Source organism: Triticum aestivum, chromosome 7A, assembly GCF_018294505.1.
Source record: "Triticum aestivum cultivar Chinese Spring chromosome 7A, IWGSC CS RefSeq v2.1, whole genome shotgun sequence".
Classification (NCBI taxonomy): Eukaryota; Viridiplantae; Streptophyta; class Magnoliopsida; order Poales; family Poaceae; genus Triticum; species Triticum aestivum.
The window spans coordinates 672,245,093-672,268,606 of NC_057812.1; the positions used below are offsets into that span (position 1 = coordinate 672,245,093).

General features: G+C 50.1%; 2 protein-coding genes and 1 pseudogene across 4 annotated transcripts; 1 reads left to right on the top strand and 2 right to left on the bottom strand.

Moving 5' to 3' along the window:
• Positions 1-2,836: 2,836 nt before the first annotated feature.
• Positions 2,837-9,486, top strand: LOC123153694 (BTB/POZ and MATH domain-containing protein 1-like; annotated as a pseudogene).
• A 473-nt stretch (positions 9,487-9,959) lies between these two features.
• LOC123149167 (putative disease resistance protein At1g50180) lies at positions 9,960-13,578 on the bottom strand. Of its 2 annotated transcripts, XM_044568727.1 has the most exons (4): positions 12,509-13,578; positions 11,448-12,241; positions 11,157-11,287; positions 9,960-11,042 (listed from the first exon to the last, which is right to left on the bottom strand). In XM_044568727.1, the coding sequence occupies exons 1-2, from the start codon at positions 13,336-13,338 to the stop codon at positions 12,190-12,192; spliced, it is 882 nt and encodes a 293-aa protein (XP_044424662.1). In that variant the 5' UTR covers positions 13,339-13,578; the 3' UTR covers positions 9,960-11,042; positions 11,157-11,287; positions 11,448-12,189. The 2 variants fall into 2 exon arrangements, with proteins under 2 accessions (XP_044424662.1, XP_044424661.1); XM_044568726.1 differs by having other exon boundaries at positions 11,157-12,241.
• Positions 13,579-14,334: 756 nt separating this feature from the next.
• Positions 14,335-16,191, bottom strand: LOC123149165 (BTB/POZ and MATH domain-containing protein 2). Of its 2 annotated transcripts, none has more exons than XM_044568724.1 (2): positions 15,764-16,191; positions 14,335-15,655 (listed from the first exon to the last, which is right to left on the bottom strand). In XM_044568724.1, exon 2 carries the CDS (start codon positions 15,597-15,599, stop codon positions 14,496-14,498), a length of 1,104 nt encoding a protein of 367 aa, XP_044424659.1. In that variant the 5' UTR covers positions 15,600-15,655; positions 15,764-16,191; the 3' UTR covers positions 14,335-14,495. The 2 variants fall into 2 exon arrangements, with proteins under 2 accessions (XP_044424659.1, XP_044424658.1); XM_044568723.1 differs by having other exon boundaries at positions 14,335-15,664; positions 15,764-16,189.
• Between the last annotated feature and the right edge of the window lie 7,323 nt (positions 16,192-23,514).

Consider the following 23,514-nt stretch of genomic DNA (forward strand, 5'->3'; position numbering starts at 1 on the left):
GCACATCAAGAGATGATTCAACTCCATCCGGGATCAAGTCCAGGTGGGAGACATAGAGATTTGCAACATACATACGGATCTAAATGTTGCAGACCCGTTGACTAAGCCTCTTCCACGAGCAAAACATGATCAGCACCAAGGCTTCATGGGTGTTAGAATCATTACTGTGTAATCTAGATTACTGACTCTAGTGCAAGTGGGAGACTAAAGGAAATATGCCCTAGAGGCAATAATAAAGTTATTATTTATTTCCTTATTTCATGATAAATGTTTATTATTCATGCTAGAATCGTATTAACCGGACACATAATACATGTGTAAATACATAGACAAACATAGTGTCACTAGTATGCCTCTACTTGACTAGCTCATTGATCAAAGATGGTTAAGTTTTCTAACCATAGACATGAGTTGTCATTTGATCAATGGGATCACATCATTAGGAGAATGATGTGATTGACTTGACCCATTCTGTTAGCTTAGCACTTGATCGTTTTTGTTTACTGCTATTGCTTTCTTCATGACTTATACATGTTTTTATGACTATGAGATTATGCAACTCCCGAATACCGGAGGAACACTTTGTGCGCTACCAAACGTCCCAACGTAACTGGGTGATTATAAAGGTGCTCTACAGGTGTCTCCGATGGTACTTGTTTAGTTGGCATAGACCAAGATTAGGATTTGTCACTCCGATTGTCAGAGAGGTATCTCTAGGCCCTCTCGGTAATGCATATCACTATAAGCCTTGCAAGTAATGCAACTAATGATTTAGTTGCGGGATAGTGCATTACGGAACGAGTAAGGAGACTTGCCGGTAACGAGATTGGACTAGGTATTGGAATACCGACGACCGAATCTCGGGCAAGTAACATACCAATGACAAAGAGAACAACGTATAGTGTTATGCGGTTTGACCGATAAAAATATTCGTAGAATATGTAGGAACCAATATGAGCATCTAGGTTCCACTATTGGTTATTGACCGGAGACATGTCTCGGTCATGTCTACATAGTTCTCGAACCCATAGGGTCCGCACGCTTAAAGTTTTCTGACGATCGGTTCTATGAGTTTATATGTTTTGATGTACCGAAGGTAGTTCGGAGTCCCGGATATGATCACGGACATGACGAGGAGTCTCGCAATGGTCGAGACATAAAGATTGATATATTGAAAGCCTATATTTGGACATCGGAAGAGTTCCGGGTAAAATCGGGATTTTACCGGAGTACCGAAGGGGTTACCGGAACCCCCCGGAGGCTAATGGGTTGTTGGGCCATAAGAGAAAGAGAGAGGGGCCGGCCTAGGGCAGGCAGCACGCCCCCTCCCTCTGGTCCGAATTGGACTAGGAGAGAGGGGGCGGCGCCCCCCTTTCCTTCTCTTTCTTCCCCTTCTTTTCCCCCTCCTAGTAGGAGTAGGAAAGGGAGGAATCCTACTCCTACTAGGAGGAGGATTCATCCTCCTGGCGCACCAACAAGGGCCGACCAGCCTCCCCTTTGCTCCTTTATATACAGGGGCATGGGGCACCTCTAGACACACAAGTTGATCACAAAGATCTCTCCAAGCCGTGTGCGGTGCCCCCCTCCATTGACGCTGATGATGGGCAAGCCGTATAACATTGACGCTGCCTCCTATGGTGGGTGACCTCTTGGAGGCATCAAGGGAGTCTGAGTGGTAGTTTGTGGAAGCCCGACGTAGTGGGAGGTGGTGTGGGGAATGGGGGTCGCTAGATCAAGCGGTAGCAAAGAGTTAAGATTTCATATTTTCGAGGAGTTACATAGGACATACTCCCTCCGTCCGATGAGGAGTGTATGTTTGGTTTTAAAATTTGTGCACAAAAGAGTATACTTCTATCTTCTCAATGCACTTTAAAATAGAAAAAATGTTTCTCTCTCATAACACAGGAATCAAGACCAATAGCGTTGTACATATGGTCTCCTTAATTTCTACATGCACTTAGTTCATCTGGGTTGGGTAATTAAAGAGGAGAGAGATGGTGGCGTGCACCTTTCCAATGCATTTTTAACTGTCGTCCATAAGTTGTCCTAAAATTTCTATATGTACAATTATCATCGGACCAAGGGAGTAGGAGGGGGGGCGAGCATGTAATTACGGGCATACGAGCTATTGTTGGTTTAAGGAATTGGGAACTAGGATGAGCCATAGGAGTTGGATGTTGATCCCACATATCAAAGGAGTTATTTTCTCTTTTTTTGGTGAGAAAAAGAGTAATTTTCATTTATTAGATTTTTCTTAGTATCTATTGGGTTACTCATGGGCGTAATTTCGTACTACCAATATCCTACCTATATATTTTGTGGGTATGAATACCCATTACTCATGGGTAAAAAAATTTCTCCAAATCTTATCAATGTTCTTTTTGTACGGGTAGTGTACCCATATCCATCCCTTGCCACAATTCCCCAAACCGGTAGACCGCATGGTGATTTTCCACTTCCGCTAATCAGATCGCTCATCAAGAAAATCGAGGGAGGAATGATGATCGATCATGATTATTTGGTCGTAAATGTGTTTTTGTCTTCTATTTTTTGTATGAACAATATATTTGCATTCTCTCACTGAAAAGACGGAACTCCAGTCGGTAGTTCAATAAATGGTGTATAAAATGATTACTTAGTGCGTGAAACGGGTGAAGACCGAGCGGCGCGTCCCGTAATTACCCTGTGAATCGATTGGTCTCGTACCCCTAGCAGTCGCCGGTTACCAAAGTAGCTCTGCATAAATTGCAATGCTTCTCCTCCGTCTCCACAACCATTTCCACGCCACACGAACAGCTCAGGTCCATCAAGTGCCCGCCGGCCATCCACCTTCCCCATGGGAAACCCCTGCCATGATCTCACCGGTGCTATCCGACGTGTGCAGCTGCTCAAGATCGAAGGCTTTAGTGCGACACTGGCCAGCAAGAAGGCCAGCGTCAAATCCAAATGGAGCGTCGATGGCTATGAGTGGGAAATCCGTATCTGTCCGGTGAAGATCAACGGGTTCCCTCCGGGCCGTGTCCTTCTGCTGGTAAGACTGGAGCCCTTCTTTGCCGAGTAAACCGCGCGTATGCAGGGCGGTTCTGGCCTGTCGCCTCGTGGATCCAAGTGGGGAGCTTGAACCGGCGGAAGAGAAGAGTCTACTCTACGATCCCCAGAGCAGCACAAATCATGTGTTGCTCGCCGTGTGGAGAGATGAACAGGAGTTGGTAGCGTCAGGTTATCTCAAGGATGATACTTTGACCGTGCAATGCGCCATCACATTGCTCGAGGAATTACCGGAACCAACCATCGCCGGTAAAGAAGTGGCCGTGCCGTCCTGCACCTTGAAGAAGCACCTCCGTGAACTCCTGCAGACCGGGAAGGGGGCGGACGTCACATTTCTCGTGTCCGGCGAGTCCTTTTCCGTGCATAAATCCATATTGGCCGCAAGCTCCTCGTTGGCCCTTGACGAGGGGGAATGCTCTCAACTCTCCGGCACGGCTTCTGCTGCGCTCAACTCAGATGAGCATGAGGCCGCAAGCTCCTCGTTGGCCCTTGACGAGGGGGAATGCTCTCAACTCTCCGGCACGGCTTCTGCTGCGCTCAACTCAGATGAGCATGAGGCCACCGTCCGCCGCATCCAGGGCGCTGGCAAGCGGGCTACCGATGCTGCCAAGCTTAGTAGGAGCCGTCGCCTCGTAGAGAAGGAGGAGGGCCAGTTCGTAGACATGACCTCCAAGGCCATGCGCGTGAAGGCTCGCCATTTCGACCTGCAGCACGCGACGGCTGAGCTCGTCGCGGCCCTCGACCAGTCCAGCCTTACCAGCACTCCGAACGAGCCGGTGCACGATGCTGCATCCCTAGCCCAGATCGCGCTCATCTGCGGTGCTGAGCAGCAGGAGATTGATGAGGTGTCCTCCCCGGCGCCGTGATCAACGCTGCTCTGCCCTGGACTCCGGTTCCTCGCCAAAACCGCTTAGTCCTCACTTGTTATGGCCGTATCTGCCCTTTAGGCAATGTTTTAATTCCTAGCTTTCCCTTTCCTGCACTTCTCACTCGATCCCATAGATGCATGGGCGAGCTGATTCTCGATCCTTATGTAACGTATGATCGCAACCTGGACTTTTGGTGCCTACCTTTAGCTCAATGAATGGCCTCAAGTTTAATTTTTGCTGTTGGAATGTTCGTGGCCTTGCCCAAAGTCAGAAATGCTCGGACGTCCTATCTGAGCTTATCGCCATTAACCCACATGCGTGTTTCCTTCAGGAAACCAAACTCAACTCTATCACTACCTCCCTTTAGAAAAAATTCTTCCCAAAGCACCTCGATCTCACCCACACCTTGCCGGCCACCGGCTCGGCCGGAGGCATTCTCTCGGCCTTCTCTTCCTCCCAGTTTACTCTCCTCAGTTCGGACGCCGGTAATTTCTCCCAAACTTCTATGATCCCCTGCCTTGCCTCCCCCCAAAAGCTCGCCGTCACAAACGTCTACGCTCCCACTGACCATGCCCTCAAGTAGGATTTTCTGTCTGAGCTGGCCTCCTTCGTCCCACCCTCACACACCCCTGGCTTATCTTGGGCGACTTCAATCTCCTACGGCGCCCCTCGGACAAAAACACGAATAACTTCAGGCAATCTGAAGCGGACATGTTTAACGCCTTTATCCACCTTCATGGGCTAATTGAGCTCCCTCTCCTGGACCGCTGCTATACTTGGTCGAGCAAGAGGGATCAGCCCACCCTTGAAAAATTAGACCGAGTTTTCATTAATGTTGACTGGGACCTCCTCTTCCCAAACACCACAATCGCATCACTAACCCGATATATTTCCGATCATGTTCCCCTTCTTATCACGATAGACACCATCATCCCTCACCCCGCTCTTTTTCAATTTGAAAATCGTTGGGTCGTTCGACCAGCCTGCCTTACCATTGTCCAAACAGCCTGGGCTGAGGCCCGTATATGTACCAACCACGCCTTGAGCCTTGCCGCTGCTCTCAAACGGACGCGGTCCGATCTTAAAAGGTGGAGGCGCTCTGCTATTCCGCTGAACACTCGTGAAAAGAATTGCAGAACAGTTATATCTGTTCTCGATATCATTGAAGAATCTCGCTTTCTATCACCCCTCGAGCTTGCTCTTCGCCGGGTCATCATCAAAGTTCTACAACGCACACTCCGTGAGAAAGCGTTGTACTGGATCCAACGTGGGAAAGTCCGAACTGCGCTGGAAGGAGACGAAAACTCCCGTTTCTTCCATGCCTCAGCCTCTGCCCGCCTTCGCAAAAATAAGATCACGGTCCTGGAGGCCAACGGCTCCGAGTTCTTTTCCCATGATGCTAAATCAAAAATCCTCTCAGACTTCTATACCTCCCTTCTCGGCACTGCCTTTCAACCCACTTGGTCCTTCTCCCTCCTAGATTTATATCCGTCACCTATTCCCCAACTTCGATCTCTCGATGCCCCGTTCACGGATGACAAGATTTCAGAGGCTTTCTTGTCCATGAATAAAAATGCTAGCCCTGGCCCGGACGGTTTTGGCCCTGGGTTCTACAGAAAATTTTGGCATATTCTCAAAGAAAAAATCCGCAATTTCTTCGCTGATTTCCATGCCCTGCGTTCGGACCTATCCTGCCTCAACCGCGCCCTCATTATTCTTCTCCCGAAGAATAATGACGCCAGGTCCCCAAATGACTTTCGCCCCATCTCCCTTCAAAATTGCCCTATCAAAGGTGTTGCTAAACTCCTTACCAACAGACTGAAAGCGCATATCCCTCTTCTGGTCCACGCCGACCAAACTGGCTTCCTGTCTGGTCGCAATATCTTCGAAAACTTCCTCTACGCCGCTGACATTCTTCACTGCTGCGCCAAGAAAAAGGCTCCAGCCATTGTCGTCAAGCTGGACTTTCGGAAAGCGTTCGACTCAATCTGTTGGTCCTCCCTCCTCCACACCCTACAGGTTAGGGGCTTCCCACCTCGCTGGTGTGCCTGGATCCGATCTCTGCTTGCCTCTGGATCCATCGCTGTTATGCTTAATGGCATCCCAGGTAAGTGGATCCAATGCAAGAACGGACTCCGGCAAGGTGACCCCCTATCTCCTTATCTGTTCATTATTATGGCCGATATTCTACAGCAAATGATCATTAACGCTCCTAAGGATGGTATGCTTTTACACCCCTTGTGTCCCCACCTCCCGTGCCCTGTTCCGCAATATGCGGACGACACTCTTATCATAGTTAAAGCCACCACAACTGCTGCCAAGCACCTCAAACACATTCTAGACACCTTTGCCGCAGCCACTGGTCTTCAAATCAACTTCACCAAAACGACTTTCATCCCCCTTAACGTGGATCCGCAGGAGGCCGCTCTTATGGCCTCTGACCTTGGAACGACCATCTCTTCCTTTCCTCAAATCAACTTCACCAAAACGACTTTCATCCCCCTTAACGTGGAAGGAGACGAAAACTCCCGTTTCTTCCATGCCTCAGCCTCTGCCCGCCTTCACAAAAATAAGATCACGGTCCTGGAGGCCAACGGCTCCGAGTTCTTTTCCCATGATGCTAAATCAAAAATCCTCTCAGACTTCTATACCTCCCTTCTCGGCACTGCCTTTCAACCCACTTGGTCCTTCTCCCTCCTAGATTTATATCCGTCACCTATTCCCTAACTTCGATCTCTCGATGCCCCGTTCACGGATGACAAGATTTCAGAGGCTTTCTTGTCCATGAATAAAAATGCTAGCCCTAGCCCGGACGGTTTTGGCCCTGGGTTCTACAGAAAATTTTGGCATATTCTCAAAGAAAAAATCCGCAATTTCTTCGCTGATTTCCATGCCCTGCGTTCGGACCTATCCTGCCTCAACCGCGCCCTCATTATTCTTCTCCCGAAGAATAATGACGCCAGGTCCCCAAATGACTTTCGCCCCATCTCCCTTCAAAATTGCCCTATCAAAGGTGTTGCTAAACTCCTTACCAACAGACTGAAAGCGCATATCCCTCTTCTGGTCCACGCCGACCAAACTGGCTTCCTGTCTGGTCGCAATATCTTCGAAAACTTCCTCTACGCCGCTGACATTCTTCACTGCTGCGCCAAGAAAAAGGCTCCAGCCATTATCGTCAAGCTGGACTTTCGGAAAGCGTTCGACTCAATCTGTTGGTCCTCCCTCCTCCACACCCTACAGGTTAGGGGCTTCCCACCTCGCTGGTGTGCCTGGATCCGATCTCTGCTTGCCTCTGGATCCACCGCTGTTATGCTTAATGGCATCCCAGGTAAGTGGATCCAATGCAAGAACGGACTCCAGCAAGGTGACCCCTATCTCCTTATCTGTTCATTATTATGGCCGATATTCTACAGCAAATGATCATTAACGCTCCTAAGGATGGTATGCTTTTACACCCCTTGTGTCCCCACCTCCCGTGCCCTGTTCTGCAATATGCGGACGACACTCTTATCATAGTTAAAGCCACCACAACTGCTGCCAAGCACCTCAAACACATTCTAGACACCTTTGCCGCAGCCACTGGTCTTCAAATCAACTTCACCAAAACGACTTTCATCCCCCTTAACGTGGATCGGCAGGAGGCCGCTCTTATGGCCTCTGACCTTGGAACGACCATCTCTTCCTTTCCTCAAACCTACCTAGGTCTACCCCTCTCCCCGCATAAGCTGCCGCCCTCTGCCTTTCAGCCGGTCATCGACCGATGCGACACCTATCTGGCTGGCTGGTGTGCCCTACTCCTCTCGCGTGGAGGCAAATTAGTTCTCCTCTCTGCCGTCCTAGACAGTCTCCCCACATATTTTATGCTCTGTTTTTCTCTGCCCGTCCAAGTTATTGAAGCAATAGATAAACATAGACGCTCCTTCTTCTTGTCCAACGATGATACCTGCTCGGGGGCTAAATGCTTGGTGGCTTGGGATAAAGTGTGCACTCCTAGAGATGCAGGTGGTTTGGGTGTTAAAAACCTTCGCGCACAAAATTTTTGTTTACTGCTGAAATTTGCCTACAAATTTTTACACTCCTCCTCCCTCCCTTGGAAGGATTGGGTTTTGCATCACTTACCGCTCCACATTGGCTTTGGCAAGAACAGCTCCTTTCTTGCCAAGACTATTTTCAAACACCTACAGAGCTTGAGAGAGATTTCCCAGTGCACTGTTGGGGACGGTTGCTCCACCTTCTTCTGGTTAGACCGATGGCTAAAGCCAGAACCTCTGGCTATAGTCTACCCAGCCCTATTTTCCCACCATACAAAACAAAATGCCTTGGTAGTTACAATTATGTAGGAGGGGATCGAACTTGCTCTTCGTAATCGGCTAACCACTACTGCGATTGCAGAACTTGCCTCTCTAAACTCTTTGTTGCAGGATTGGGCTCTCTCGTAGGTTCCGGACACTCGTCGCCTGCTCAACGGGTCCGCCTTCTCGGCCCGGGGTGCGTATGCTGCTCTCTCGGGTCATCTCTCCGACCCCACGCTCGCCGCCATTTGGGACTCAAATGTGCCCAAAAAGGTTATGATCTTCGGATGGCTCTTCTACCTCGACCGTCTCAACACCCGGAAGAACTTGCATAAAAAAAGCATCCTGGATACAGAAGCTTGTCCAAGATGTTCTCACCAGGTTGAAGATCGCGAGCACCTGTTCTTTACATGCCCGGCTGCTCGGGGCATTTGGCAGGCTGCCTCCATTCGCCCGTGCTATACGCCCATCAGTGACCTCTTCTCTACGAGGGTGCCAACAGCTTTGCCAACTTCAGTCCGCTCCTTCATGATCCTAATCATCCTATGGAAGATCTAGGACGCACGGAACAAAGAAGTCTTTCAGGGAATAGACCTTCATACTGTTGATTCCATTAGGGCTATTATTGATGATATAACTATATGGGCTCCTCGGCTCAAAACCAAGAGCCTAAAGGAACACGCCGGGCTGTGGTGTGACTTCCTCTCCTCACAAAACTTGTGAGTCCTGTACTCTTCTGCTATGTTTGAAATATATTCAGGTGGGGAGCCTTTCCCCCCCGGTGACCATTTCAAAAAAAAATATTGGCCGCAAGATCTCCGGTTTTCATGGCCCAGTTCTTCGGAGCCGGTGATGCCAGGGAGCAGTGCTCAGGAGGCGTGGAGATCAAGGACATGGAGGCCGCGGTATTCAAAGCAATGCTTGGCTTCATCTACACCGACGCTGTGCCAAAATTCAAAAAGCGGAAGGAGGCGGTGACGGTGATGGCCCAGCGTCTACTTGCTGCTGCTGACAGGTTTGGACTTGACAGGCTCCAGCTCATCTGCGTTGGAAAGCTCTCTGCTGGTAGCATCAGCATCAACACGGTGGCGACTACTCTGGCTTTAGCTGAACAGCACAGGTGTTCTGAGCTCAAGGCAAAGTGTGTGGAGTTCATCCTTGGTACCCCGGCAATTCTTGATGCTGTGTTGGCGACGGATGGGTATAAGCACCTAGAGTCAAGCTGCCCATTTGTGGTGATTGACCTTCTCAAGGCTGCTCGTGGAAGAAAGATTTGAAGGATAACCATATTGTTAATGGTCCAAGATTTGGTAATGCGTTATTCATCATCTATTTGTCTCTAGTAGAAACTTTGTGTCTGTCTCCCCTTGTGAGCATCTCCAACAGCCGCATAAAAATTTCGCGCCCAATAAAAGTTATAGCGCGCCACTGTAGCACTTTTAATGCGCTGGGACCAACATTGCCTTAGCCCCAAAAACGCGCGCCCAAAAAAGCATGCGGTGCAAATTATGAAGCGCGCGCAATCCGAAGCCCATGATATGTTCATGGGGGGTGGTAATTTAGTGCTAAATGGTCCATGATATGTTCTTGTCCTTAAGATGATACATATCAGTTTCAGTGATGTTAGAGAAGGATGATTCAGAGTGCGCAGACATGATTTTCTCAGTTGCAGCCACGTAATCGTGCTGTTTGTTTTACTATGTAGGCTAAGGCTTGAGAGTTCTTGAGTTATTTTCTGATAAAAGGGCGTTTTGTATTGAATAATAATTCACAGTTACACGAGATGTAGCAACTTTATTGATTACAACATCAATGCACAAAGTCTCCCGGATAGAATCCAGAGCAGAATATACAATACTAGAATTCACACCAGGCTCATGAGATCTCTTTTTTTTTTTAATGGAAGAGGGGGTTTCCCTCCGATTTCATTAATGAAACCAAACTAGGATCGACCAACATATCCCATCCAAACTAGTCGGGTTCGAAACATACTACAAGGTTCTATTCACGAGATCTAAGCCAGGATGTGTGCTGAAGCATTCAGAGAACGACCAACACGGCTGGAAGACAAAGATGAGAAGGCCGGTTGCAGTCTTTCCTCGAGAGTGAAACATGGTAGAGTATAACTGTAGAAACCTTCATCGAGTGCAGGAGAGAGAGCGCAGCGAAGGGCCCAGGCTTCTGCCAACTCTAGAGTCGCGACACCGATAAGGGGGTTGGCTGGAGGCAACCAAGCATGTATCATTGTGGTCACGAATCACGACTCCGGCAGCCACTTTACGAGGAGCTGAGAAACTGCAGCAGTATCCACATTGACAACGACCGAAGCAGGTGGGGGTGGACTCACCGAGTGCCAAGGCCGGGCTTGAACAAATGCTGAAAGATCAAGATCAAATCAATATAGGTCCTTGCCTTGAAGATGATGCTGCTCAGGTCAGGGCCTCAGGGGATCGCTCGCCATTGTGTGCTGCATTGTGGGATTCCCAGATGTGCCACACCACGGCCGCCAAAACTGTAACCTGCTGAGGATTGGCACGGTCCACCATTGGTTTGGTGAGCAGAATGAATGCCTTCTTCCGCAGGAGAATACCAAACAGATTCTACAGTTGACCCCAAACTTCTCGCGCAAATCGACAACAAGAAGAAACCATGCTCCACATGTTCATCACGACCACAGAAGATACATGAGGAATTAATGATCCGGAATGCCACGCCTGCATAGTCTATGCCCAGCAGATGCGCAAAGCGCCAGAGCACTATGGTCATCTTGCTGGGGGGCTTGAATTGATTGACCAAATACATTTCCAATGCTTCTCATCCCCCATCCAGCATCCTGGGGAAGTTGGAAATCAAATCATGCAAGAGGTTCAGCACATAACCAGGAAACACATATATGCACGTGCAGTAGACCAAAGCAAAATCACCAGTTTGTTGGATGAGCACGCACCTATGGCGGTATGTATATATAGGTGGCTGATCATATAGATGTCAGTCCGTGGACGATAGTTATTGTTGCATGCCCAAGAACCAAAGTACTAAGTTCATAAAAGAAGATTGTAATCAACAGGACACCAGTGGCTTGGGAAGATTTGGAGATCAAAGCGAGGAATGAGGTCAGTTATATGTGAACGAGGCGAGGCACCCATTAAAAAGGAAACACACAAGTGCGTGAGCAGGGCACCAAGAAATTTAATTAATCATCACAAAAAAAAAAGGTAAAGGAAGTAGGTGTTTGTACCTTTGCAGTATATCCGGCCACATATTTACGGTAATGCAAGGATGATTGGGGTGGGCGCGGAGTGCGTGCATCACTGCCGCCTTGGCTTGCTTGGCTCTTCCAGCCGTGACTCCAACACTTTGGATAGTAATAACAGCCTTCCGAAGCGAGGGCAGGTTCCCTTGGAGCCCCAAGTTGCAATCCCAGTGGCCATCTTCATTTGCCACCCGCAGACCGAGGCTGAACATCACTGCCGCCTGCTGTGTAGGAGTCAAATCCACGGAGACATCCGGGGGGCGCCCAACATTGCGACAAGAAATCCAGCGATCTGAAATTCCCGTTGATAACTAGATTCTGAATGCCGTGCAGGCTGCATATAGACTCCACAAAGGCCTCCTCCAACTCCGCACTCTCATCGTTAAATTGTATCTCGAGCTCCCTCAATCTTCCCAGACTGCTGAGCTCTTGCACAATGTTCAGGGAGGCACTTTTCGTCTTCAGCACTTCCATGGATGTAAGATTCCCTAGCCCACCCTGAAGCCACTTGCACTTGCACCTATCGTCAATATCTAGGACCATCAATCCTCTCAGCTTACAAGCAGTAGCCGGTAACTTTTCCAGATCAGGATTCCATCTTACATCCAAAACTTGTAAAAATTGTAGGTTTCCTATTTCGTTTGGCAGTTCAAGAATACCAACACCCGCTAGGCCTAGGAATCTCAGGTGGAATAAGTTCCCCACATCCTTAAGCTTAATATGGCAGCTACTTTTCCCATAGATTTGTATCCCATATATCATCTATTACAACAAGGTACCTGTATCAATTGCGACATTAATGACTTTTTTTTTGCACATGACAAGTCTAATTACCGATGACTCTTTTATCATCTGGGAATCGTCATCAGACGGTACACACATGCACACACACACACACACACACACACACACACACATAAAGATTACAAAGTAATTGTATCATCGAAAGAGATATAAAATGAAGTGTTATTTTTAAATATCCAACACAAATTTGTTACATAATATATTTGTTATTGTACATGTATAATGGGTGAGTAAATGCGTACCTCTTGTTCTTGAAGCATTTCAGAATCTCGTCAATAAGCTGTCTTTCATCTAATGTCAGGATCTTTGAGTTAGACTTGCCAAGATCAATGAGGATGTCTCTGAAAACCTTCTTCACATTGGCATTTCGACCCACCGAAACAAAAGCCCGCCGATGAAAACCCCCTTTGATTTTGTTGTAGACTGCTTTGGCGAGAGTAGTCTTGCCCAATCCTCCAAACCCAACAATTGAGAGTACTATCTTGTGTTTCTTCTTAGAGACGTCATCATCCCCTAATGAGAGCATTTTTATGAGCTCTTGATCTCTATTCCCATATATGCCCACAAGCTTTGTCATGTCAGTGTACAGAGCCTGGACGCGAGGATCAATAGTTGCTGCCCCTGTATGCTTAAGCGAAATACCATCAACCTTGTTCCTGTCACGCCGAGCAGCCACCTCCTGGATTTGCTCTTTGATATCCTTTATCGCGTCGGCAATCCGATGGTGATTCTTGCCCTTCCTGAACAAGCTAACCATCTTCTTCTTGAGCCTCACAAAACCATCTGAGTTGGCACCAATGTCATTGCTAACAACACGTACGAGGAACTTGTCGACAACATCCTCCATGTTGTAGGAGAGCTCCCTGACCTCATCGGCCCAGAGCTTCACTTGTTTGTCGAGCTGGTCCCGTGGCACCTCACCAACCTTGAGGAGGGCAGCGTGCATGCTCTCTAGCTCCCTGGAGAGGAAGCGGATGTCTTTCTTGACGCGCTTGTGAAGGTTGTACTCATCCATGAGCAGCTCACCAAGTTTGGGGAGCAGGCTTCTCATGACACCCGTGACCACCTCCATGAGTAGGAGCAAGATTTCTCACTGGTTACCACCTCTGGAACAACCTGGGGATCGGAGCTGCAAACTGCAATCCAAATTGTGTGATGCTTTGAACTAACTCTAAATTTGAGCGTACTCAAATTTGCAGGTAGCTAGTGGAGGCGAACAGCAGAACACGGCGGCTGCGGAGAGTGGAGGCAGAGCAGAGGAAGGGGTGGTGCGGGACAGTGGAGGTTCGTGTGTATGGCCATCGCTGCGTCCGGTCTGGAAGAAAACGAGTGTGATCATCAGTGTATTAGAGTGGTATAAAGGGGAAAGGGGTGCTTTTGGTAGGTGGGTGGAGAAAGAAAGAAAATGCATCCCTGGGTGGCCGGCATGATAATGAGAAACACTAGAAGATGCAATCAGTGCAAGCACCATTATTAGTAATAATAGTATTACCTCCATCTCTAACTAGCCTACAAAAACGTCTTACATTTTGAGATGGGCCTACAAAAACGTCTTACATTTTGAGACGAAGGTAGTAGTCTATATGCACATGGACTGCATATATGCTCTCCCCCTCCTTTACTCAACCTATTAAAATTTCAGGCCCATGATCCATAATTAATTGTGTATCGAAGAAGATCAAGTGTCGATGCATGTTTTAAGCGGAAGAACGCACACTGATAGTGAAGAAATACTACTATTAATACATACATTTCCCACTAGGACAAAAAGTGAAGCTATTTGGAAGACAGAAGGCATTTCAGACTGCATATGCACTGAAAGAGAGATGGTCAGGGGAAGGCAGTGCTGTTGCTTGTATAACTAATAACACAGAAAGCCATATGTGACGATGTGTTCAAAAGAACTCCCAGCCTGCAACTGAGAAAATTATGTCTATACACTTACATATGCATCAGTGAAACAGCATAAGTCTCTTCCAGACTGGGCACACATACATATGCATCAGCTCGTGCCAATATTGACAAGCAAGGGAAACAGATACCCAATCCAGGGCAATTTGGCACTAAATTAAATCAAATTGGAGGCCAAACTCGAGCAGTAAGTTGCTCATAACATATATAGATGGACATAAGGTTTTCCACTTTAGGTGGATACAGGCACAAGTGCAAGCACAAACAGAATACATGCATAATCAAATCTTGGACATTTGGCGCCCTCATGGTTACCTGTCAGCTCTTTCTGCCCCGCGCAGACTTGAGAAGCTCAGGCAACACCATAGGGCAGCTTGCCTCTAGATGCTTATATCCATCAGTCGCCAACACAGCATCAAGAATTGCAGGAGTGCTAACGATGAAGTCGACGCATTTCACCTTGAGCTGCAGGCAGTTGTGCTGCTCTGCTAATGCCAGAGTAGTTGCTGCCGTGTCGATACTGATGCCATCAGAGAGCTTGCCTTCGCAGATCTCCTTGAGCCTGTCCAGTCCATACTTGTCAGCAGCTGCAAGTAAATGCTGGGCCAACATCGTGACCGCCTCATGCTGCAGATCGAATTCCAGCACAGAGTCAGTGTAGATGAAGTAAAGCAACGACTTGAATACCACCGCATCAATGTCCTTGATCTCGACGCGCTGAGAGCTCGTCTCCTTCATGTGGCCAAAGAACTCGGCCATCAGTACAGGGGACCTTGCAGCAAGAATGACCTTGTGTGCAGCGAAGGACTTGCCGGACACGAGAAATGTGACATCCGCTTCCAACCCACTGTTCAGGAGCTCAGCGAGGTGGTGTTGCAAGCTAGGTGATGACCCAGTCACTTCTTTACCCGGCACAGTTGCTGCTCGTGCTGGCAAATCCTCCTTCAGCACGGTGACTACGCATAGCACGGTAAAAGAATCATTCCTGAGATAACCAGATGATGCCAGGCTGCCCGTCGACATGAGACGAACTGGAAGTGAACAATCTTCTTTGACAAAAGGCGAGCACATCTGCAGACAACGTGATACCCATGAACGGTTGAATATACATGACACACTCTTTTCTTCAGACGGTCGAAGCACGCTTCTCGGATCAGCCAGACGACAGCTCAGGTTCGCCCTCACGATGGACGGGCAGGTCTCGCTGAGGAACACGAGCTTCACCGCCACCCACGGGGTGCCGTCGCGTGCGCGCGGCATCATGGCGGGGTAGATGCAGATCTCCCACTCATACCCGCCAATGTTGTGAGTGGATTTGATGCAGTCGTCGTTGCCCATGGTCTTGGTGGCACAGTAGCCGTCCACCTTGAGCAGCTTCATGGAGCGCACCACATTGGTGACGTTTTTGCTGGCGGTTTCCATGGTAAAGATTGGATGGGGAACACAGGGGAATGTTTCCTCTTTGCTTTGCTTGGGATCTAACGTTTCTGCGTGGGAACGGTTACAGATTAGTGCAGGTGAGACAGGCAGGGTTAGAAGATTCAGAGCGCGGCTGAGAGCGAGCAAGGATGCAAAGGGGGGCTCACCGTGCTACCGGAGAAGAAAGGCCCTGCTTTCTGGGCGCGGCCTGTCTTGCGAGTACCTACCGCCGGCGGAGGAGGCAGCGTCCGGCAAGCGGATCCAGGCAGATCGGTGCTGCGGCGGCAGGATTTGGGTCCCAACGAGCCGAGCCCGCCGTGTCTAGCGGAGAGCGGCGACGGTGGTGGGGGTCCGGGGATGACGACGCCGCCGCAAGGAGTGTGCGGCCGCGGGGTGGTTCCGGTGGGGGGCGTACGGAGGCGGAGGTCGAGGCCGGCGCCGTAGGAGAGGGAAAGGTGGTGGTGGCGAGGGAGGTACGAGTGAGGGGAGGGAGAAGCGTGCTCACCCGCCGTCCGGCAAGATGAACACTTGGCTGCGGCGGCGACTGGCGTTGACGCGGGTGACTCGAGTGGAAGAATGACTTAGGTAGTGGGCCCCGTTGGAAAGAGAAGTTCATCAACAACAAAGAAAATGGGCCAATAGATCCTGTGCAACACATTTCACGTGAATTGAAAGGAGTGCGACGTGGTTGATGAAAATAGCTGTAGTGCAACGCTTCAGAAGCCCAAATAGCCAAGGCCCACTCGGGCGATTAAAATGGCCGTCAACGGGAGTGAGATTATGTTTAAGACATGTGGGACCCACTTGACAGAGCATCTAGTTACGGCCCCACTTGGCAGTGCATCAGGTGAGATGTGGCTCCGTGCCTGTTTGAATCAGTTGAGTAGTGACCCGTTGCTCCCTCCTCTTCGTTCTCGACGGTGAGCCGGCGACGGCGCCGGAGCTTTTTTTCTCGGTGACAGCAGCGGCGAGCTGTCGTTCTCGGCGACGGCGGCGGCAGTGGTGAGTAAATCCTGAACCCTTGTCCTGTTCCCCTCCTTGTCGAGTTAGATCTCACCACATCGCCTCTGTTTCCTTTGTTTTTGGTCGATTTGATCCAGATTTGGGTGCTGGGGAGGGGGGCTGACTGCGATGGAGCCGCGAGAGACAACAACGTCGACTAGGTATGTGCATCCTTTCCAACCTATGCGATGGAGCCCTTTGTGTGTCGTCTGCTTCCGCTAGCTCACACTGCCCGCCATTGACCAACAGGGGTAGGACATTCGAATTCACTGTCGAATTCTTTCCTTCTAAGGCGAAGCTAGGTGATGGTAGTGTGCGAGGCATAGAGAGAGAGATACAATTGTGAAATGGGAGGTTGAATGTGCGGAGATTGATCCTCAGGAAATACAGAGCATGGAAGAGAGGGCCGTGAGAAATGTCGTGGAGAAAATTGGGGAGAGCATTTTTTGGGGTCCAGAGCAGGAGGTAGCATTGCTACGGTTTGATAATTGGAAGGGTGAGTATGTGAGAATTGAGAATGGTGAAGAGATGGTTGATGAAATCGATCGGCAAGACGGCTGGGCAAGCAAACAGACTACCTTTCATGCAGAGCTCTTTGATCTGAAATCAAATTCTAAGGTTGGATATGTGCCCTCAAAGTTGGCTTCACAGATGGTAGATGATGATTGGGCCTCATAGAGACAGATAACGCCCATGTTTACGGGTGAAGTGACAGTAATAAGGGGGGGTCATGGTTCTAAGTCTGACAGTAGAATAGGGGGGTAGAATGTAGAGGCAAGATCTTAGCTATGGAGGAGTTGCACACGCGAGTTTTACGAGTTCAGACCCTTCTCGGAGGAAGTAACAACCCTACGTCTTGGAGCCCGGAGGCGGTCGACTGGATTATATGCGTGTGAGTTACAGGGGGTGCGAACCCTTGTGCCTGTGGAGGGGGGTGGCTTATATAGAGTGCGCCAGGACCCCAGCCAGCCCACGTCACAGAGGGTTTAAGGTACATTGAAGAGAGAACGTTACTGGTAACGCTCGCACTAAAGTGCTATAAATGATAATTAAACCTATAAGTAAATGCTCGACCATTGCTCATGCGGAGTGGCTTTGGCTCTTCTGTCCGTTGAGTGACTTCTGTGACGGTCCAGTGACATTGATTCTTCCGAGTGGAATGTCTCTGGTCGAGTGGATGATGGTACCCTTTGGATGATCCTGGCTTTAGGGTGCTGTCCTAGGGGAGGATGTCTAGGTCAGGTCTATGACCCTACCCTAGGTACGTAGCTTCATCATTAGCCCCCGAATGGTTCAGGGTTCGAGTAGAGAAGGAGTTGATGATCCTTCCGATTCAGCTTTTGTGCTTTGAGAGTGTCTCGCCCAGAGGTCAAATGGACCTTCATGATGGCTTCAACTGCTTGTTCAGTCACCTTGATCCATTCTTGGTTTTGTCGAGTGAACTCTCGTTGTTAAGTTTCGAGTGTTGATATGGAAAAAATCTTCCGTCTGAAGGGTTGTTCTGCCGCCTGCGGATTTCGCAGGATTCAAATTTTGGGAAGCGCGCCGGGCGGGGGAGGCCGCAGTAATCGGGACGGATTAGGAAGGCTGCCTCGATCTTTGCGCCACCTTTTTAGCCACGTATCGCGCGCGTGACTGTTGCGGGATTTGATAAGATCGTCCGGGCCTACAAGTTAGTCACTCGGAAGCGACCTTATATAAGGCGCCGGACCGGGGCCTTTGAACAGTGCGCCCCCATTCTTCTTCCTCCTCCCCAGATTCCTCCGTTGCGCCTGCTTCTGCTCTCGGCGTCGTCGCTCCGCTCGAACTCGATTCGCTGCCATGGGGAAGGAGAAGACAATGGCGTTGGAGCGTGCGAAGAAGGCGACGGCGAAGGCGGCGGCGAAGGCGAAAGGGAAGAAGACCAGCCGGGGCAGATCTTCGTCGAGGTCCGGCCTGCCGCCTGGCTGGATCCAGGGCGACTGGATCCGCTCGACAATCAGTTAAGATGACATCGACGACCTGGTTGAGGGGGGACTGATCCCTCACCAATCGGCGCGGCTCCCGGGGAACGAGACCGAGCCGCAGCCGCAGGAGGGTGAGTGCGTCCTCCTCGCCACTCATGTCGACCGCGGGTTTTCTTTGCCTCACCACCCTTTCTTTCGCGGTTTCTTGAACTTCTTCGGTGCTCAACTCCACCACTTTTCTCCAAACACCATTGTGTACCTCGCTGCTTTCGTGTCTATGTGCGAGAATTTCTTGGGTTGCCGACCACACTGGGGTCTCTTCAAGCACATATTCACATGTCGCTCCCAGACGGTCAAGAAGGCCAACCCGAGTGACGAGAGGACGCACGTGATACAGATGTGCGGGGGTCTTTGGAATCCAAATGAGGAACAAGAGCACCTTCCCAGCTATGATCCTTCCCGACTCGGTCCGGAGCTGGCAGTCGACCTGGTTTTACTGCAAGGACCAGCCGACCCCGGGTCAGCCGACTGTACTTCCCCCCTTTTCCATGGCTCGAGTGGACAAGCCCTCCTCCTTGAGAGTGATCCCGGAAGAGAAGGCGCAGGTGAAGGTGCTGGTCGAGCGGGTCATCCAACTTGTCCGCGACGGAGTGACTGGTATGGACCTGCTGGAGGTCTTCCTCAGTCGACGCATCCAACCACTTCAAGCTCGTGACCATCCGATGTGGATGTACTCGGGACTCGAGGATTCCACTCGGATCCACCCGGAGGATGTTAGTGAGGACACAGTGGAGAAGTGGCTGAGAGGTATTACTGGCAACAAGGATAATCCCCGGGGGTCTAGGAGGGTGGTTCCATTCGACCATCTGCGCCAGCCGGAACAGGTACGATTCTGCATTGTCGAGTGTCTTCTTGATTTACTATGTCACATCTTGTTGACGGTCGACTGTCTTTCTTTTGTTCATTGTCTTTTCAGGCTCTTATTGATATGTACTCGATGCCCAATGGAGTGCAAGAGCAAAATGTCGAGGAAGAGGCGAGCTGGGGCGAGAGTGGCGAGTGGCACTCGGATGCAGAGGAGGACGAGGAGAGCGACGACCCGAGTGACGAAGAAGAGGTCGACTCGCCTCCTCGCAGAGAAAGGAGGTCCAAGCACGCTCACGGCCCGGCAAACACCCCTGACCTGGTGGCCGCACCGACTGGGCAGTCTTCAAAGCGCCCTCGGACGTCTTCTCCGGTGCCGACTAAGAAGGGACTGAAACAGCTCAAGACTGCACCGCCTCCTGCGCCGAAACCATTGAAGGCCACACCCTCCAACCCGCCGAAGGCTTTGCCCAGAATCAAAGTGACCATTCCCACCATCTCCGGGTAATCATCTGACCCGATCTTTTGGTCGACTTGAGCAACATAACATAACCGACTGAAAGTTGACATTTGCAATGCTGCTACCTCTGGAACTTCTTCCCGCCAATACCAAGACGAGGAAATGGAAGACGCGGTTATCTCCAACCCAGGTAAAATTCTCGTGATCTTGTTCTTGATTATTTGGTCAACCAAATTCTAGTGATTCACTTGGGGTCGACTGATTTATTTGCAGCCCCACCCAACGTTATCGAGCTTCCAGATGATGATGAAGATGTGGCTCCGAGGCCCAGAAAGAACAAAAAAGTAGCGCTGGCAAGACATCTCAGCTGGGACTGACAACGGAACCAACTGTCCAACAACCAGAAGATGCATGTGGGGCCTCTGTAACTTTTGATGTCCCATTGTCGAGTGAGCGCCCTGCACCGTTGATTGTACCAGTGTTTCCTTCAGCCGCCCAACCCCATGCCTCGGAGCTCCAAGCCGCCGCATCTGGGCCGTCTGCCCCCTTCTTCACCAACTATCATGTTCCGGAAAGCCAGTCAGACGCCGCTGCGGAGGCTATCCGTCAGGCTAACGTGATGATGGAGAGGATGAAGACGGTGCACGAGAACAGCCAGGCTGCTTACGATGCCAGCGCGGCTCTTCGGGCCAATGTCCAGGTAAGTTGGCTTTCGACTGACCTTGTTCTATTAGGATATGCTACCTGAAATATTTTCTTTCATACAATCTCGTATTGGTTGCGTCGAATCTGTACACCCACTGGGTGTTTTGTTGTCTTTAGTATTTGCGCTCTTCCACTCGGCCTGGGCGAGTGGGATCTGAACCGATGGGGGCACGCTAAGTGCACCCACTGGGTGTAGTCCCCGAGACCGCAATCGACTGCGGACAGTCGACTGGGGTCTGAGTACCCGCTGGGTGTAGTCCCCGAGACCGCGGTCGACTGCTGGTAGTCGAGTGGGGTCTGAATCAGTGGGGGCACGCCAAGTGCACCCGCTGGGTGTAGTCCCCGAGACCGCAGTCGACTGCTGGTAGTCGGCCGGGGTCTGAATAGTTCTTCTCTCTTTCTTCTCTTTTTTTTACTCGACCCGGGTGGACCGGTCGAGTGGGGTCTGGATCAGTGGGGGCACGCCAAGTGCACCCGCTGGGTGTAGTCTCCGAGACCGCGGTCGACTGCGGGCAATCGACTGGGGTCTGAGTAAGCTTTTAAGTTTTATTCACTCGGAAGTAAATAATCTTTGATCTTGTCGATTGACATGTCTTTTATCTTTTGCATAAATCTTGTACTCTCATTTCTAAGTTCGCCAAATTTGAGGAGAAGCAGAGGCAACTCAACCTCGACTTGGAGCTGGCCCAACAAAAGTTGAAGAAAGCTCAAGATGAAGCTGCTGGTATGGAAGGTAACTGCCTATCGACTGTTCACGTCGATTGTCCTTTAAAATATTTCTTCGATCTCTTGTTTGATCCGATTGCTTATTTTGCAGAGAAAATGAGGTTGGCTGGAAAAGAAGGACTTGGACCTTGCAGCTGCGCAGAAGGAAGCTCAAGATAAGACTGTCCTTGCAGACCAGAAGCTGGCTTCGGTCGGAGCGCTGGAAGGAGAAGTAAGCAAGCTGAAGTCCTCTCTCACTGAATCCAACCGAGAGGTAACTCGTCTGAAGAAGGATAAGATGGCTCTGAATGAGAAGCTGGAGTCCGCGGCTCGTAAGAGAAATGACGTGGAAGCCTATCTGAGAACTCTTGCCAAGAAGCTCTATCTTATGCTGGAAGGTACTCCTTTTAATCCGACTGCTTTACTGCTTGCGAGTTAATCCTGTCCAGTCGACTCACTAACTCTTTGACTGCAGAATTCTGCCAAAACTTTGACGAGGAAACTGGACAGATTGAGACGGGTTTAGACCCTATCGTTTCTCCAGTCGGCGACGAGGCTGCCATGAATGTGCTTCGACTGGAATCCCGTGTTGCCAGTGTCACAAGTTACCTCGCTCGTCTGAAGGTGGCAGTTCCACGGATCGACTCATCACTCTGGCCAAGGGCGACGCTTCAAAATGACCTTGAATCTCTGATGACTCGGCTCAACGAGGTTCCTGGTCGAGTGCAAGAGTGGAAGAAGTCCTCTGCCCGGTGTGGTGCTGACGTGGCGTTGTCCTAGGTAAGAGTCCACTGCAAGGAAGCTCGCGAAGACAAGCTAGCGGCGATCAAGGTCGCCAACACCAAAAGGCACGATTTCCATTCCTTTATGGAGACTTTCATAGCTGCCGCCACTCGGATTGCAGATGGAATCTACTTGGACGAATTCGTTGAACCTGCCAGCCCTCCTCCTACCGAATGAACAAACTTTGAGATTTAAACTTGCCTTAAATTTGCCTCGGGATGCCGAGTGGTTGCTGTAACCATTAAACTCCTTCGGGCTTGATGCTCGAATACTTGTCGCCTGGAATTTTTAGGATCTATCTGAACTTGGTTTATTTCTGAATATGTTTGTATTTGCCTTCGCATGGAATTTGCTCTTTGGGATGTAGCCCTGAAGTGGAGAGTTCAGTCGACCTGTGCCTCGTCGTCCCTGCGGGCAGGGATGGGGCGCACGTTGTATTTGTGGCGTAGCTCGGAGAAGAAGGCCACGGTCGACCTGCACCTCATCGTCCTTGCGGATGGGGATGGAGCGTACGTTGTACTTGTGGTGTAGCTCGGAGTAGAAGGCCGCGGTCGACCTGCACCTCGTCGTCCTTGCGGATGAGGATGGAGCGTATGTTGTACTTCTGGCGTAGCTCGGAGTAGAAGGCCGCAGTCGACCTGTATCTCGTCGTCCTTGCAGATAGGGACAAATTTTAAACCTTAGGGGAATACTGGACTGCGTCTAAGCCTCCGAGTGGGAGGGTTGATCACCACTCGGTAGGATTTTTTAAACTTAGGCGAGTACTAGACTGCACCTAAGCCTCCGAGTGGGAGGGTTGCTCACCACTCGGTAGGATTTTTTAAACTTAGGCGAGTACTGGACTGCAGCTAAGCCCCCGAGTGGGAGGGTTGCTCACCACTCGGCAGGATTTTTTAAACTTAGGCAAGTACTGGACTGTAACTAAGCCCCCGAGTGGGAGGGTTGCTCACCACTCGGTAGGATTTTCTAAACTTAGGCGAGTACTAGAATGCAGCTAAGCCCCCGAGTGGGAGGGTTGCTCACCACTCGATAGGATTTTTTAACCTTAGGCGAGTACTGGACTGCAGCTAAGCCCCCGAGTGGGAGGGTTGATCACCACTCGGTAGGATTGTTTAAACTTAGGCGAGTACTGGACTGTAGCTAAGCCCCCGAGTGGGAGGGTTGCTCACCACTCGATAGGATTTTTAACCTTAGGCGAAAAGGATTCGCAGCTAAGCAAGCCCCCGAGTGGGAGGGTTGCTCACCACTCGGTAGGATTTTTTAAACTTAGGCGAGTACTAGACTGCAGCTAAGCCCCCGAGTGGGAGGGTTGCTCAGCACTCGGTAGGATTTTTTAAACTTAGGCGAGTACTGGACTGCAGCTAAGCCCCGAGTGGGAGGGTTGCTCACCACTCGGTAGGATTTTTTAACCTTAGGCGAAACAGATTCGCAACTAAGCCCCTGAGTGAGAGGC